The sequence below is a fragment of the Dipodomys spectabilis genome, unplaced genomic scaffold, assembly GCF_019054845.1.
Source record: "Dipodomys spectabilis isolate Male_0828 unplaced genomic scaffold, ASM1905484v1 ptg000019l, whole genome shotgun sequence".
NCBI lineage: Eukaryota > Metazoa > Chordata > Mammalia > Rodentia > Heteromyidae > Dipodomys > Dipodomys spectabilis.
In genome coordinates, this window is record NW_024870696.1 from 19833842 (window position 1) to 19852450 (window position 18609).

Consider the following 18609-nt stretch of genomic DNA (forward strand, 5'->3'; position numbering starts at 1 on the left):
AACATATCAATATATGGTCTATAAAGCGTACTTCGGTTGTTTGCAATAAAAGCAATGAACAGAGTGTTTTATGACCTTGCTAATTTTACTAACATTTAATGATAATAAAAAGTGACAAAACCACCTGTGGTGGCTCACCTCTGAAATCCTGAGCTACATGGGAGGCGGAAATCAGGAGATCATGGTTCAAGGCCAAGCAAGGCAGAAAAAGAGTAAGGTTTCATTTTAGTAAATAAATGCAGGGCTTATGCAACTTGTGCCTGTGATTCCAGATCAGCAGGAAGCTGTAGGTAGGAAGATTGAGGTCTGAGGCCAGCCCTAAGCAAAAGTTTAAGCCTACGTGAAAAATAGCTGAAGCACATAAGGGTTGGGGGTGTGGCTCAAGTGGTAGAGTGCTGTCTACTAAGCGCCTGTCTGTCATTCAACCCCCAGCTCTGCCAAAACAAACGTGAAATGACGTAAAAGAATGTGCCATGCTATATTTCACTTACATATTAGAAAATCAAGTTAGCAATATTGTGTCCCACGGACTGCTTTTCAACAAAAATCTCTTGGTCATACTGTAATGAATAAAGTATCTGTTTCTAATCCGCTGGTTCCAATATACCAAGTTACAATTTTGATCCTTTTGTACTTTGCCCACAGCCCTTACTCTGAGTGGTTAGCATAGCATATGATTGTTTGTTTGTGATGAAGCTGTCCTGGAGAGGAATGCATGGCCAATAACAATTAGTTCAGGTATTTTTAGGACTCTGACTGTAATTCAAACTAGTTATCATGGGGTGGTTCAATCTGATCAGAAAGGCTGCATTCCTCTTTGGTATCTAGTATTTGTTGTTATTATACATGTGAGCAATTCTTGAATGCATAGGTCAGAGTGTGAGTTTAGTCAGCTGCTCACCAGAAAGCAAAATACCATCATACAAGAAAGAAAGTCGAATGTGCATTTTGTAAGGAGAAAAGTATAAACAAAAGAGCTTGGTAAAATGGTAAACTCTACTTCTGCCATAATCCATGCTTTCCCCTAAATGAAAGATTATTTTTAGAAACCAACAGTTGGCCATGTCTAGATATTCCTCTTCTCCATAGAGAAACGCTAAGAGGATGGTTTTAAAAAGGTAGAGTTAGAGGAAAGAATGGCTTTTTTGGAGAAAGGGTTTACTTAAGAATGGGGTTAGATGAAGCTTGTTCAGACTTTCCCCTGGGGAATCTGCAAAGTATAAAGTATGTGAGCACACTCTGATGCTAAGAGAAAATCATCTTTAAATATTTTTGTACAAAATACACTTTTCCTCACTTATTCAGAACTTGATAAAATTTAAAAGTGTGAATTTAAAATTATGAATCTAGCATTTATTTAAAACTACCATATGTGAATTGTCTGAGAATAGTTGGATATGCTAAAAAAAAAAAAAAACCAACATGGCAATTCGTTGTATGGGAAGCATCTTACAGTAAGGTGGACATACCTTCACGTATGTACTAAAGATCATTTTTTTCCAAAACACAAGTTGTTGCCAGCACATCTGTTGTTCTTTTGCAGGGGATTAAAAATGAGCTATTTTTGTTGAAGTTCAGCTGTAGAGTAAAAGAATATTCAAGCAGCTTGCCAAAAGTTTTACCTATTCTATGTTTTCTTCACATGGAACTTTAAAAATATTCTTTTTCTTTATATTAGAAAGGCCTCATTGCTAATTAAAAAGCATGTAAGTTTAATATTCCCAGTAATAATTGTTTACAAAAATTCTACCAGCATTATTGATTGATCTTTTTTTAAATGTGAGATTGTTTTGTTCTTACAAAATGCCTGACTTACCTGTGTTGTAGCTTTCTCTTGAAATGGGAGACTGTCACGTGTTAGAATTCACTGGGAAAGCTTTAATGAATAGCCTGTTATATTTCCAAGAGTTACTAAATTTTGCCTGCATTCTTTATCAAATGAAAAATGTTTTTATATCATATCATGCATTAGTACCTATGTGGCATTATGGATTGAATTCATAGTCTTGGGTTTGTTAGGCAAGAGCTCTACCACCTTAGACTTGTCTCCAGCCCCTTTCTGCATTGGTTATTTTTGAGGCAGTGATTCACTTGATACCTAGGCCTGCCTGAGCTACAACCCTCCTACTTACATTTCACCTTGTGAGGATCACAAGCCCATGCCACTATGCCCAGACATTGGTTGAGATGGAGTCCTTAACTGCTTTTATGCACAAGGTAGCTTGGAACTGGGATCTCCCAAATAGAATTATATACTTGAGCCTCCCTCCCCATCCAGCTCTAAATGTATATATGTATATACATGTGTATATATGTAGATATATACACATGTGTATACATATTCGTATATTATGCATATGTGTGTGTGTGTGTGTATATATATATATATATATATATATATATATATATATATATATATAAAATGTTTGTGTGTATGTGTATCAGTACTAGAGTATGAACTCAGGACCTGGGTGCTGTCCCTTATCTTTTTTTCTAAAGATTGGCACTTTTACCATTTGAGCCACAGCTTTACTTCCAGCTTTTTAGTTATTAGTTGGAGATAGTCTCATGGACTTTCCTGCTTGGCTGGCTTTGATGTGTGATCCTCGGATCTCAGTCTCCTGAGTAGCTAGTGGGACACCAGAACCAAGCTTCTAATCTATTTTTGATGTGGGAAAATATAACTTTATAATCTCATTGAATTTTCTAAACTCTAGTCTGAAAAGAAAATCTTTTGCCAGATGAAGAGGAGACCTTCATGCTGATGGCTTCAGCAGCGGACGAGTCAAGCGGAGGGCCTGGGGAACACACTTTAGCTCACCGCTGTCACATGGCCTGGGGGGCTCCTGTGCCCAGAACTTCCAGTATTTGCAGAAAAGACACATTTCATCTGAAATTTTTGTTTTTTCAACGTTGGCTATTTAAATCCTTCAAAAACGTTGTTCTAGCCAAGAAAACACATCTGTGTACCAGATATAGCCCATGAGCCACATACTTACAAAGCTCAGTGTGAAATACATTGACGTCCCTTAGTGCACTTCTCATGAGTGACGAATTGTGAATTTTCAGTATGAAACTCTCTAAACTTTTGTCTTTAGACTCTGGTCGTAAGTTATAGCCTGTTTTCTGCATTTGGAAGCTCTGATATAAGATTGGTGCGTGATCGTAAAACCTGTCTTCTTCTTCCCTCACATTCCAGATTACAGAACAGGCCCGTGTTTTACTCAGGTCAACAACCAGATGTGCCAAGGGCAGCTGACAGGCATTGTATGCACAAAGACCCTGTGCTGTGCGACCATTGGACGGGCCTGGGGCCATCCCTGTGAGATGTGTCCCGCCCAGCCTCAACCTTGCAGAAGGGGCTTCATCCCCAATATTCGCACTGGGGCTTGCCAAGGTGAGTCAGCTGTCTTTTCTGTTCATGACCACTTATGTGTCACCTCTTCTTTTCCTGGGGTTGAAGTTTCTGGCACTGTGTATAGTAACCTTGAACACAATATCCATTTTGGGGAGAGGCTTTGTAAACAAGCCTGACCAGGGAGAGTTTATAGTTTTGTCACCTAATAAATAACTTAAATCTCAACTATTGACATTAATGGAATGGAAAAGAGAGGCAAAAGTGAAAAATAAGGGAAAAAAGTTTTAAATCCGTTTTATGATATTTATAAGAGGATAAGCCGCTCTATCTTCAACCAAATGGTGTGGTTCCTCAGTCTCCCCAACCGTACAATTACAATGCCCAGCGGGGATATGTCTTCTATCTTGTTCAGATTGTAAGGACCTGAACTGAGGTAACAAAGGCATCCTGACTTGTCTCTGGATTAGTCTTTCTTTTTTTATATAATTATAGCGTCTTTAGAAATGAAATGCCTACAGTAATTCAGCCCTCATAACTCAGATTGGTTACAATCTTGTCTTTGAATGAGTTCTGTCCATGTCATGGATGTGTGTATTAGGGCTACACCAGGGACTAGGGCATGCTACAATAGCCTATTTTAATCCAAGAAGCTCCAAATGGTTACATACTTACAGTTTCATTATTTTTTCTTATCTTAATTCTTATCACTCTTTGGCTATTTCTCTCATGTCATATGTATTGAATTATTGTTATTTTTTGGTGCTGGTCCCGAGCTTGAATCTAGGACTTGGTTTCTGTCCTTCAGCATTTTTGCTCAAGGCTAGCATTCTACTACTTGGGCTATACCTCCACTTCAGGCTTTTGTGAGGTTAATTGGAGAAATGAGTGTCATGGGCTTTCCTGCCTGGGATTAACTTTGAACTATGATCCTTAGATATCAGCCTCCTGTGTAGCTAGGATTATAGGCATGAGCCACCCACCAGTGCCAGGCAAAATGCATTTTTTTAGAGCTTGGAAACATTCCCTCTAATGAGCTTCAAAATGGTAACTGCATTCATATTTCATAGTGATAAGAAAATAGAAAGATTCTCGTATTAGTCACAGAAATGATACTATTCCTGTGTGCAATGTAGAGAGTTAGGTTAATTTGCTGTAATTAAACATGGTGCAAGGTTAGAGCTGAAATTTATTAAATTGGTGTTAGTGAGCAGTATTGAAGTGAAGATGATTGGCTGCCTCCCACAACACCACATATATGTCCTAGTTTAGAAAACAAGTGAGTGGCTTATGCCTGTAATCCTAGTTACTTCACAATTTGAAGCCAGCCAGGGCAGAAAAGTCCCAGAGACTCCACCTCAATTATCTGACAAAATGCTTGCTCAAAAGTAGAGTACGTGCCATGAGCAAGTAAGCAGTCAGAGTTCGAGATCCTGAGTTCAAGCTATCATACTGGTACACACACAAAAATAGTCTGATGTACTACACCCCAAATGAGAACTATGGGTTTGGAAGTTCATATATAGACTTAGTTCACTAATTAAGTGTGAATGCTTAGCATAATTGGTTAAATGTGTCCTCTAGATGTTTCTTAGTTTTGTAATTTTATAAAAGGTAATACAATATAACATCCCTAATCTGAAAACCCAAAAGACTCTGAAATTCAAAACTTCAGAGCACTGACATGATGTATGAAGCTAAAAGTTGAAAATCTAGTACTTGCTCTCATGTGACAGGTTGCAGTGAAAATGCACATTATCTAGAATCTCATATAGCTTTACTTTAATGCTCTGTGTGCAATTGTACATGAAACAAATTAATTCTGCCCTTAGACTTCTATCCATATCTCTTTATGTTCATGCAAATATTTCAAAAACATCCAGAATGTTTTGTAACATTGGAATGCATTCTGAAAACCATTCAAAATGCGATACTTTTGTTTTCAAGAATTTCAATTAAGGGATATGTAAGCTGTATTAAAAATTGTTCTCATCTGTGCATTGATGGTTCATACCTGTAATCCTATCTACTCAGGAGTCTGAGATTTGAAGATTGCAGTTTGAAGCCAGCTCAGGCAGGAAAGTCCTGGAGACCCTTATCTCCAATTAATCACAAAAAACCCCTAGAGGTGACATTGTGGTTCAAGTGGTAGAGTGCTAGCCATAAGCAAAAGGATCCCAGGGACAGCACCCAGGCCTAGAGTTCAAGTGCGAGAGGACTGTCCAAAAGAAAAATTCTGTATCTAAACTCCTTTCCAGTCAGAGATAACCCTACAGAGATAACCCCAGAGTTGACAAGATAATTCAGCTGATTAGAACCTTTTTATTTTATCAGTATAAATGTATTGTCACTTGTTGACTTATAATGGATTTTTAGGAGGAATCACAGATGAGATATGAAATTGTCCTTATCTCAGATAAGAATGAAGATTGTGCCAAATGTCATGCTTAATCTGTTGATTTAATATAAACAGTAAAATTTCTGGTTTTTTTGTATGAAAATAGGTCTGATTATGCATTAGTCAGAATAATGCAGCCATTTCTTTCTTAGGAAATTATAACCTATATGTTATTTATTATAACTCTATAGATTTTTCCAAACTGGTATAACATTTAAACTGTATAATTTACATAAATCCACTATACTACCATGTAGGTTTTTCTAGGATAATACTGACTAGATTTAATACTTGGTTTTATTCTGTGTCACTTTTTACCATTGAATCTAGTTAATGTGCTTGTTGCTCCTATACTTTCCAGTGAGATTAGGAAGCTCCAGAAGGGAAGAAATCAGCTCATCTTTTAGCTCTAGCTCAGCTTTTTTGCTCACACATTGAACCACACACCTCTAGTGTAGCATTTTGCTAATTAATTGGAGATAAGAGTGTTATAGACTTTTCTGCACTGGCTTGTTTTGACTCATGTTTTAGCCTCTGTGGGCATGATGATAGGTGTGAGCCGCCAAAAAAACACATTTTACTTACTGATACCTGTAAGGGTGCTGAAGCAGTACTTGACATGAAGTAAATACTCATTAATTACCTTTTTAACTAATAAATGAGACTAGAATTGAAATGCTTCTCAAACATCAAGGCAGTTCAGTCAGAGAAGGGCCTTAACTTTAACCAAAACATTCAGAATTGATTGATGGTCCTCATCTGTGTTTATACTTAGAAATTTTTACTTCAGTATTTTGTCCGAGAGGCTTGGTATTTCAAAACACAGTCACTTAAAAATTTTTCATTTGATCTCAAATTTGTAAAGTGTCCTTCAGGATTTAGTAATGTCTGAAGGCTTACTTGATTTTGTTTATGTCGCATAGATAAGTTTTGGACTTCATTTGCCTTGAAATCTAATGGTTTTTGTATAGTAATAGGAGCATTTGAAGTTTGCCATATGATTAGGATGTCTGGGAAAGCAAGTTAAAAAGTTCTGCTTTATTTCAAAATCATGGCATAGTCAGAAAGTTCTCAATTAAATATTAATTCTCATTTCAGGCTATTTTTAAACTACGTCTTACTGTGATCTCATTTTTTTTCCCCTTTGAATTTCTAGACTTTAGACTTTTAGTCTTTACTAAATGCGTATGCCAAATGAATCTGGAAGAAACAAGGCATGAAAAATAGCATACAGATACACAATACATGCATATCATCCTTTCTGTAATAACTGATCATTTTTGTAGTATGATTGTAAATGTGTTATAAAACTAAAAATGTCAGCTATGTGAACAATAAGTATTCATAGTCTAATGTTGGCTCTAAAACATGGTTCAGAACAGCCAAGACATTAAAACATTTCTGAATACAATGTCATCATATGGTGGGCCCTATTGTAGTTGCTTAGTGTATGGCTTTAGAAGGAATGAATACAATTTTTGTGTATATATTTATGTAATATGCAGGGTTAATTGGAAAATGAGGGACAACAGAAAATTAAGATCTTATATTCAAATACTGATCAGTGGGAAAATCAATACATTTCATTTCTTTTTGAGGTATATCAAAAGGTAAGGTGCATATTCCTAGTGAAGTAGGAAGTCAGTCATCATAATCCATGGGTACTTCATTTTGAAAGATGTGAGCTTTAGTTCTTGACCTTTAGCACTTTTTTGGGGGTAGAACTGGGGCTTGAACTCAGTGCCTTGTGGTTGCGAGCAAGTGTGCTACCACTTGAACCACATGTTGTCTCTACTGCACAAAAACACCAAAATTAGCTTATATATAGGCTTTAAAAGTTTAAGCTATCATCACATAAGCAAATTAAACATTTTGAGGTTGAATTAAATCCTTCTACGAATATTTTAAAACCTTAATTATGTCTCAAACTGCTATATGCATATGTATAATTTTAATACAAATAGTTTCCCAAACTTATATTCATGAGTCTATTCTGAGTAGACATATGACATATTATTTAAAGTTCATACTTTTGTGTCTTTATGCATTCAATAGGGTACAGGTATAATCTTCAGAAATACATTGATGCAAATGACAGTTGTTAATTTATGTCACTTGATAGATATTAGACTCTTAAAGCTATTCCATATGCTTCAAAATGGAGAGTAATATTGGAAGTGTGGCTCAAGTAGTACAGAGCAATTCCAGCAAGCAAGCCAAGCAAGTCCAAGAGTCAAACACTGGTCCTACCAACCAAGCAAAAAGAAAAAGAAGGAGGGCAGAGATAGTGGAAAGTTGTAATCCCAGCTACTCTGGAGGCCGAGATATGAAGGACTGTGGTTTGATGACAGCCAGGTCAGAAAAGTCTTTGATATTTCATATCCAGTTGACCAACAAAAAGCCAGGTTAGAGAGGTGGCTCAAGTGGTAATATGCCAGCTTAGCCAGGACAAGGTCCTGAGTTCAAGCTTTGGAATCAGTAGAAACAAAAACAGTATTGAAAATATGACATCAATACCTTGTTTGTTAAATTCCATTTTGTGGCTTATCACTGCTGGTAGTAAAGGATTGATGCCCAGCCTCTGCTTCATTCCAGGTAACACGAGAGGTACAGAGATGGAGGTACAGTGAGGACCTAATTAGTTCACAGGACATGTGCTTGAATAAAGAACTAGCACTACTGGCCCTAAATCAAGTCCTGCAAAACAAAAGCCAGTATATATTCTTTTCATATGGCCTTAAGCTAAAAATTCTAGGCCTTCTGGAAAGTACTAAATGAAAAGGAAGATTTCGTGATTATTTGATTCATTTGATATGCCTGGATTAATATAGTTACAGACAAAAGAGTTCTTGGCTATCTGCATTGACCATGCTAACCATGTCATAACATTTAACTTTTAAGTGATCGTGCTGTCTCAACACACATCAGTCATGTATAACCTAAGCCTACATATTTATATAGAGCAGGATATTTCACTCCTTTGAAACCAGCAGGAAGTCACATGAAAAATAATTAATAGATTCCAACTCAAGACTCTAAAATAAAATCCTATAATACCCATTTAAAATCAGTATTGGGAAGGCATTCATTAGGACAGGGGAAGTCTAAACATGTACTTTTAGTATGATCATTCTGAAAAGCTGTTCAGTATGTGTTTGTTGGAACCTAATGAAGGTTCCAGATGTTCTGTTGGTGAGTAGAGGAATGTTCCTGGAAGGGAGACAGATGACTCTCACTGTGAGAGAGGAGAAAGGGGAGAGGGAAGGGAGGGAGGGATGAAGGGAGGGAGGGACAAGGAAGAGTGAGGGAGGCTGGAAGGGAGGAAGAGAGGAAGGGAAGAAGGGAAAGAAGAGATCAAGAAGAGAAGGAAGATGAAGAGGAAACTTTGGGACAAGCCATTTCTAAGTGTCCTCTAGGAACCTTCTAGCCCTGCAACCACTCCTGGAGGCAAGAGAAGTCAGAGGAGGAATAACAAGACATAAGGACCACTAGCCAGCAATCTCCAGCCTAAAGAATACGAGGTAAAACTGCATCAACCTCACCTTGAAGTTCTCAATGAAAGTCGAGAATTATGACCAGACCAAGAAAGGAATATAGAGTGTGTTGAGAAGCTGTTTCAGATTGTGTCTTCTACAGAAAATTTCAAGCCAATCCATTCCTTCTTGTCTGTCTCCTTAAAGAAATGACTTTCTGCTTAAGGAAATCACTCCCAATAAAAAATGCGAAAAAAAGGAAAAAGAATATAAGGAAATGTCAGTTGAATAATATGCCTCAAAGTTCTACTGAAATAAGTGCATGTTCAAATATTTCTTTTATCTGAAAGAAGTTAACAATGAAGTCTCTCTTAAAAGGTGCTAGATACTGGTAAGGACAATCAAATGAGAGAAAAAGTGAGTTGGTATACTCAAGCCAGATCCTGAAAATTCGAAAACATTGCATGATGGCAGGCAAACCATACAGGAATACATCTACACAATGGGAAGAAAGCAATAACAAGGAATCACGCTAATAAAAAAATGTAAGGAAACAATATACTAACAGTGGAAAAGCTGACATACTGTGAGAGCGAGCCTAAGAAATACTTGTGAAAAGAACCAGAAAAAAAAAGATCAATGATAACAAAGAAAAACTTTTCAAATTAGACAAATGTTGCAATCTACTAACTGGAAGGCATAAAACTTCATGAAGAAGTCAATGAGGATCTGGCCAGTACTATATGTAAATGTACTTCTTAGTAAGGTAGTATTCCACTAGCCTCAGACTGCTCTATAATAGCTCATACATGAAGACACTGTGCAGTGTCTAGCCCCTAGAAGGCCAAGAAACCAGTTACAAGTTCTCTATGGTAGTATAGGAAATGAATGATGGAGGCTCATGTGAGGGTAGATGTAAAGGGAAGGTGTGTGACCATATGGGTCGAATGGTATAAAACGAGTGACAGGGAAACACCTAGTTTGTTTTTGATAGTAATAGCAGGAAAATGACCTCTGTTAAGGAACACAGATCCTTTTATTACAAGATCAGAGTCCATTCAGAAGTAGGTTACTAATATTTGTCTGCAATGATCACCATTTGTTCAACATTTGAATCTTTTGTGTTGTACATGGGTAAGTATTCTGGCCCAATCAAACCATACTGAAGGGTTGCCAGAAAGTCCCATATTTCTCAGATTCAAGTTAGAGATAGGCTCATGCATTAATGGCTGTACTTAAAATTCTGACATTTGTTTTTATGGAGATGAAAGCATTGTGTACGAAGATCTACTGAGTGTAGAAATAAGGAATTCTTTTCTAAATGCTCTCCTTTTGGTAACAGAAAAAGTTAAAATTTATATACTAACAAATAAAATTATTTTCTTGGTCTTTGGTTCCCATACATATAAATTAAACTATTTTTATCCACCTATATAAATGTGCATATTTTTCCATATTTAGGCATGAACTAAAAAATCATGTCATCCAGTACTAATTTATAAAATAAAAATAAGTTTGGTCTTTCAGGTTAAGTTTACTTGAAGAAGTTGGAGAATGAATGAGTTCACCAACTACGGTTATTATTACGTTGACACATTATATATAACCTTAATAGACAGACTAGAGTTATTGCATTTATTATATAATATTTAAATTATACAAGGTTTAATTTCATTCTGTAAGGTCCTTATATGTGACTTGAAATAATCCAACATTTAATGAAATAAATTCTGTTCTCTGAACTAAAGCAGTGAAGAGAAATCCTCAGCACAAACTATGTAAGGAAAATTAATCACTAGTAGTTGTTTTTGTGAGGAATCTGAAGATGTTACTTCAAAGGCCAGGGTCTTGCTTTTTATTAAATAGACATTCTTAGTATGTGCCTGAAAGGTCTACCTGAAAAACATATTCTGTATAGCTATATAGTCTAGGAGAGTTAAAAAATGAAGTTTTTCTTTTTTCCTTCTAGGAAAATACATTTTGGACAATTACAAAATGAGCTCTGATGTTGGATTACTTTTCCCTTTGAAAACTTACTGAATCTGTGAAGTATGCAGTCCCTAAGATTTTATGAATAGTATTAAGGGATTTATAAGGTTGGCTTCATTTTCCAAGTTGTATCATTCTATTCTTTCTCTGATTTAACTGCCAGGGAAAGAAGTTTCTAGGGATGTTTTATAGCCCACTGTAACAAGGATGGGAATGTTGTACATTTTAAAATAATGAGGTTTGAAATGTTCTGAATAAACTATTCAGTATATAAATTTACTTTTATGTATTTTATTCCAGTTGGTTTTTGTTTGGATTAGAAAGTCTTTAACAAGGCACTGAATTTTACTTTCACTAATTTAAATTCAGGACAAAAATACTTTTTACTGTTGTAATTAATTTTATAGACAGACCTAAAAGGAGAACGAAATAATATGATGCTAAGCTCTCTTATAAACTTGAAGAAGTTTCTAATTTATAGACTAAGACACAGAATTGTTAGGGAAAATCTGACAGTTATATCTACAATATGCGTTTTAATTTTTAAAAAAAGAAAAAAAAAACAAGGCAAGATGCAGAACACATACAATATGATCTCACTCTTGTTAAATAAACAGACCAACATTCTGAATGGGTCTGTAAATGAATTTTTGGTATATGTGGGTAGCTTGGGCTAGATCACAGCAAGACCTTGTTTCAAATAAAAATCAGACAAATGAAGACCAAAAATAATGGAAATAGAAAAAAGAAAGTTTCAGCAGTTCAGTATGTTAACTTTTTTTTGGCGATACTAGGCTTTTACGCCAAAGCTTTCACAGGTGCTCTACTACTTGAGCCAGTTTTTAAATTGTTATTTGGGCTATAGTGTCTCAATGCCTTTCTGCCCAGTCTGGTTTTAAACCCCAGTTCTGTGGATTTTAGCCTCCTGGGTAGCTAGGAGATTCAATTATCAGATTGAACAAGCTCCATTCTATTATTTTACTGAGATTTACAACACAAAGAATGAGATAAATTCTGCCACTTGCTTTTCTATATCAGTGGGATGATCCTGAACTTTTTCTTCTTTAATCTCTCAATATGATGAGTTATATTGATTGACTGTTGAAAATTCCTATGATAAACCTCTCTGCATCATATTAACCTTTCTATATTACTGAAATTGACATTAAAGTTTTGTAAAGAAAATTGTCTGTCTATGCCAAAGGCATGATTCCATTGTTTTCTTTTAATCTCTTTGTTGGGCTTTGGTGTTTAGGATAATGTTAGATTCCTTATTATGTAAGAATCTAGATGAGTTGGCATCATTTTTCCCTTAAATATTAGTTTAGAATTGTTGTTTATCTTTGTTTTTAATTGTTATTTTTAAATAGTTCTACAAATACATTTCAATTCAGCATACCAATTTATGACTTCAACACCTCTTTCTCAGCGTTGTGCCATCCATGAGCCCATCCCCAAATGTCCCAGCACCACTCCTCATCTGCTGAAGATACTCTGTTTCCTTTTCCCATATTGTACATTAAGTATTACAGTTGTATTTTCCCACCATTCTGTTTGATAGAATTCAAGAGTAAAGCCATGTAGGCATGGAGTGTTCTTTGAAGATTGTATCAAATCATTTTAATAGATACAGGTGTATTCCAAATGTCTATTTTAGTGAGTGTTGGTATTTGTGTCTGTTGAGGCATGGTATATGTGCTCCTTTGCTTTTAATTACAGAATTTAGTGTCATAATGTTTTATCTTTATTGGATCTGATGTGTTCATTCTCCTTTCGTAATATCAGCAGTTTACTTTTTCTTTCTCTGGATCAACCTTGAGAGAGATCTATCCGTTTTACAGATCTCTTAGTTGTCAAAGTCAGGTTTTGTAGTTATTATCTCTCTTGTTTTTTGTTTTCATATTTTATCACTCTTGTCTTCCTCCTTTAAGGTTTAAATTTCACTTCTTTCTAAACTTGCTAATATGGGAACTTAGATTTCTGATTTTAAAACTTTTTGTAAGTGTGTGTGTGTTGTGTGTGTGTGTGTGTGTGTGTGTGTGTGTTCGTTCTGCTCTGGGGCTTCACTCAGGGTAGAAGAGCTGTTCCTGAGCATTTTTACTCAAATCTAGTGCTCTACAACTTGAGCCACATCTCCACTGTCAGCGTTGTACTGGTTTATTGGAGATAAGAATTTTGAGTCTCACAAATTTTCCTGCCCAGCTTGGCTTATTCAGATCTTAGCTTCCTTGAGTAGCTAGGATTACAGGTGTGAGCCACCTGTGCCCAGATCATATATAGTTTTAATTCCAGGGGAAATCATTATCCCCCCTTTAGTGTATCCCACAAACTTCAACAAGGTGTATCTTCAGTTCTATTTAATTACAGGTATGTCCTAATTTTCCATGTGTTTTTTTCTTTAACCCATGTTTTATGTCAGTATATTGTGTTTAAATTCCAAGTACTTGAGGCTGTTAATTTCTAGATGAACTTGGTTGTTTTTGTAGAATATACATGGATAGTTTTTATTTTCATATATTCAACAAGCCTTTTCATAATGCCTCAGATATATACTGAGTAGATATTTATTTCCCCTTTTAATTATGTATGGTGAAGTTCTGTTTGCTTTGAATGTTTAATATTTTATATTCAATGCCTGGACATTGCATTGTTATATCTTAATGAATTGAGTTCTTGGTTATTATGAAATGCCAATTTTTAGCCATGGTAGTAATTTTACTAATTCTGTGCTAGTCACTTCATATATTGCCTAATAATATAGTCATTTCAGCTCTTTTTTAATTAATTATTAAATCTTACTCTTTTATGTAGTCAAAGGTGTTTTTGTCAGTAATGTAAAATTGAGTCATTTTTTTTGAAATAAGATCTGATAAAATCATCTGTTTTAATTGGGTAATTTATGCCACTTACATTTCATATAATTGTGTGTATTACTGAATTTATATCTGTATTTTGCTACTTTTTGTTTGTCCTACCAACTCTTTGTTCTTTCTCTCCTTAACGTCTACTGTTAGATCACATGGTATATTTGCTTTGAATTTTGCGTCCTCAGTTGGATTATTGCCACAGTGTCTATTTATCATTTAGTGTTTTTACATTTTAAGCTACCAATATTGATTTTTAAATGCTATGATGCCATTTCATTTATAATATAATAACTTTACAATAGGATTCTTCTGTTTCTCTCTTTAACTCTGTACATTTATTATAATTTTTCTTCTTTACTGTTTATAAATTACATTAATGATATTTTTGTTGGTGTTTCACAGATTTTATTTGCCTTTAAGCCTTGTAATAACAGGTTCTTTCATTTCATTTTTCAATATTGAAGTTTTTTGTTTCTAAGTGGTAGAAATTAGTAGATAGGAAAACTTTAAAAATTCAAATGAATATTATAGTATAATCCATTTACATAAATTAAAACTATTCATTCAAACTACTCATTCAAAGGGGATCTACTCTTGGCTATATTCTCTGGATGACACCCTTTTTTTCTATACAATAAGAAACAAATAAGTGTATTCTATAATCAGTGGTGTTCATGTTCACAGTGTTTTCTTTTTTGTAGATGTGGATGAATGCCAGGCTATCCCAGGGCTATGCCAGGGAGGAAACTGCATCAACACAGTGGGCTCTTTTGAATGCAGATGTCCTGCAGGTCACAAGCAGAGTGAAACTACTCAGAAATGTGAAGGTGAGTATATCTGGTTTGGAGGAACAACCTAATTGTTGAATTTGAATTCAAGGAAAACCTTATGACATCATTTGAAATTCTGAAGACCATTGATAACAATCATAACTATTTTAATATTAAAGTATAAGTGTAACTTTCGCTATTGTCTAATGGGTTATGTATCTTACTTTTAAAGGGTTTGATTTAGAAGGAGTCAATAAACACTTTACATCTATTTGCATATCTTAATTGTTATGTTTTAGTGAAGGTGGTAGTTCTTAATGTACAGAGTTAAGGAGAGAAACAGAAGAATCCTATTGTAAAGTTATTATATTATAAATGAAATGGCATAATAGCATTTAAACTGTTTAATGCAGTTTTTCATTTCACTTATGAAATTGTATCAAAATTTTTAAGTGGAGTGGAAGATAAGAAATCTAAGTGAAATATAGAATAATGTGTAAAACAATATGGTGGAATTGACATCATGTAATAAATTATAACGTGAGATATTTTAATGATTATAATGACATTCTTGCTTGACTGGTCAGAAAATTAAAAACAAAAATAGCTGACCCTGGAAGGCTTTGGAAATAACTATATTCCAATAGCTTCTGAAAGAATTTCTTGTTTCAAATGGATAACTAACAATTTTCTGAAATATAAAGCTTACAAAATGAATACATCAACATTTTTCAGATTTTCAGCTCACTTGTTATATTTTCTTGAGGTAAAAGGCTTTGTCATCATTATCAAATTGAAGAAGCTTTTAAATGCATGTTGCTTCAGCCATCATGGTTATTTAGAGTAGTTTGGCTGAGCTTTTGCAGCATTGAAGTACACTTTCATCTTTTCAGTTGTTAGGTTATGTAGACTAATTCATTTCATCTAAGTTTTATAAAGATAAGGAAGAATGACTGTTCTACTTTTGTTGTGACTTGAGCCTTGCCATTTACTCAAGTTCTCTGCTTTTTTAATTTCATTTTTCAGTTATGTATGTGTGTATGTATATATGTATGTGCCTGTACAGGAGCTTAGACTCTCTTGAACTCAGGGCCTGGGTGCTTTTTGAGCTTTTTACTCAAAGCAGCTACTCTACCACTTGAGCCACAACTTCAGTTCTGGCTTTTTCTTGTTTATTGAGATACTAGTCTCATAAACATTTCTACTTGGTCTGTCTTAGAACCATAATCCTCAGACCTCAGCCTTCTGAATAGTTAAGATTGCAGGCATGAGGCTCAAGTGCCACCTCTGTTTTTTTCCATTTCTAAAAGCAATATTGAGAGGTTTTGTTGCTTGATATCAGAACTGTCTTCATCTCTGTATATAAAAAAGAAAACTGTTGAGTTTAATTACAAAGTAAAGAGAAATATGGACCCACAATCCCATAGACTTAATAGATATGTTTCACCTTATATTTTTTATTCCTACTACTCATTGACACCCAGCTCCACCTTGATTTTATAGTTTTATAGAACTTATATTATTACAAGTTAATCTTATGCTCCCTATAAAGTGAAGATTGTAAACATTAGGTTCATTGCTTTAAGACCAAATAATTCTTTGTGAAATGGTTTTTAATAATGCTGAAGTATTTTGTTCTGCTTGAATAGAATGCTTATCCTCAAATTCTCCATATAATGGAAAAGTTAAGAAAAAGTACTGGAAGGCTGGGAATGTGGCCTAGGAGTAGAGTGCTTGCCTAGCATGCATGGAATCCTGGGTTCAACTCCTCAAAACCACATAAACAGAAAAAGCTGGACGTGGTTCTGTGGCTGAAGTGGTAGAGTGCTAACCTTGAGCAAAAGAAGTATAAGGACAGAGCCCCAGCCCTGAGTTCAAACCCCAGGACTGGAAAAAAAGAAAAAGAAAAACATACTTGAGCTGTTGGGGAAATTATCTGAAATATTTGAACTAGCACAGAAATTAGACCAAAAATGCAGTCATCTACAGATAGTCAGTTGCTATTTCTTTGCTACTTTTATATTTTTCCTCTTGGTTGGGGAGGAGGTAAAGTTGATTCTTTTCCTGGTCTTCTGTCATACTCCTTTATGTTCAAGTTCTGGATTACTCTCCCAACCAGATCTAGGGGTGGTGTACTTTGGAACCAAAACAGTATATGATTTTAGGGGAGAAGGGGAAATAACTGACTGAGTATAGTGTTTGTGACATTTCCATTACACATTAAACAATGAATTTTTTCTTACTTGAAAATGCAATAAGCCTTTCTACATCACATTTCTTCAAAAACAACATAAGGAGCCAAACTAGAGTTCAGTGGAAGACAGTGCAACTCTTTCTTTGCCACTTGTCTGTGTTTTCTTAGGAATAGGGATTATTGATGTAATATAGGCACCGCCCAGAGTCCTGAACCCAGTCCTGTCTTTCCTTGCTTCCTGCACAGGCAGCCAGATCCATTCAGCCACTGCCCAGAAAGAATTATGTGATTTAATACTTGAGATTTGTAGGGAATAGTGGAATTGAAACAAGTAGTGATTAAAATTTGAAATCTAAACCTTTTATGAAGGCCGTGTGTGTGTGTGTGTGTGTGTGTGTGTGTGTGTGTGTGTGTGTGTGTGTGTGCGTGCGCGTGCGTGCGTGCGTGCGTGCGTGTGTGTGTGTGTGTGTGTGTGTGTGAAATACATATGTTTTAAAAGTGGCTATTACCATTTTTTGGCTATTGTTATTTCACTTATATAAAAGATTATGAATAGTTACTATACTCAGTGACAGGTTATATTATAGTCTTGTTATATTTAGTTCAGTTCAAAGTGTCATCAACTTAAAGTTGACATTTGCTGTCATATATAACCATAACAATTATTTCGGACCAACTATCAAAAGCTAGGTCTTTTAATTTCCTATGTGAGTTACAATGTGAATGTAAAATGCACAGATGAGTCTTTATTTAAAAATGATGGTCTTTCTGTTTTTACTGGTCTTATATCCCTGCTTATACAGTAATAAAATTAACAAACTTTAAGTCATCGCATTGCTAGGACTGTTGTGAACTAGCAAAGGTAACTACAACATTTGAAGTCTGAGTGATTGGATAAAGAACATTATTAACATAGCTAGCTTATTGATTTTTTTTGCCATTCGTGGGGCCTGAACTCTGGGCCTGGGCACTGTCCCTCAGCTCTTCAGCTCAAGGCTAGCGTTCTACCATTTGAGCCACAGCGCCACTTCTGGCTTTTTTCTTTTTGCTTATGTGGTGCTGAGGAATCGAACCCAGGGCCTCATGCATGCAAAGCAAGCGCTCTACCACTGAGCCACCTTCCCAGCCCTAGCTTGTTGATTTTTAATAACGATAATATTCATACTTCATGTGTTGCCTTGTTTGTTAACTATTTGTTAGCTGTCTCACACCACAGCTTAAAATCTTTGAAGTCTTAATCATGTTTTGTGTTGTCTTAAATCCTAGAAGAGTCCTGCTATCTTGTAGACTCCTCACAGAGTATATGCTGATTAATTGGGTACTAAGTTTATAATAAGTGAACATGTTTGACTTGGGATCAATGTTCAAAACAAAGGCAAAATGTGGGTCCAGGTTGAAAATTGTATCTGCAAAGAGGTTCATAACAGTCTTTATCGAGGGGAAATTCTTTCATCTGACTTTTCCTCCCATCTTATTAATAATTTGATTTTTCGCTGTAGCTTTCATTGAGAGACCAGGATAAACTTTAGATGTTTGTTGTTTTAGCTCTAGTGTGTCACTGTT

General features: G+C 35.3%; 1 protein-coding gene across 1 annotated transcript in view; it reads left to right on the forward strand.

Moving 5' to 3' along the window:
• The window catches only part of Fbn2 (fibrillin 2), a 199485-nt gene that overhangs the window by 52668 nt on the left and 128208 nt on the right, over nucleotides 1–18609 (forward strand). Inside the window, exons 6-7 of the mRNA XM_042674436.1 lie at nucleotides 3200–3397; nucleotides 14784–14909. Of these exons, the coding sequence (XP_042530370.1) occupies nucleotides 3200–3397; nucleotides 14784–14909 (324 nt within the window). The remainder of the gene's footprint in view (nucleotides 1–3199; nucleotides 3398–14783; nucleotides 14910–18609) is intronic.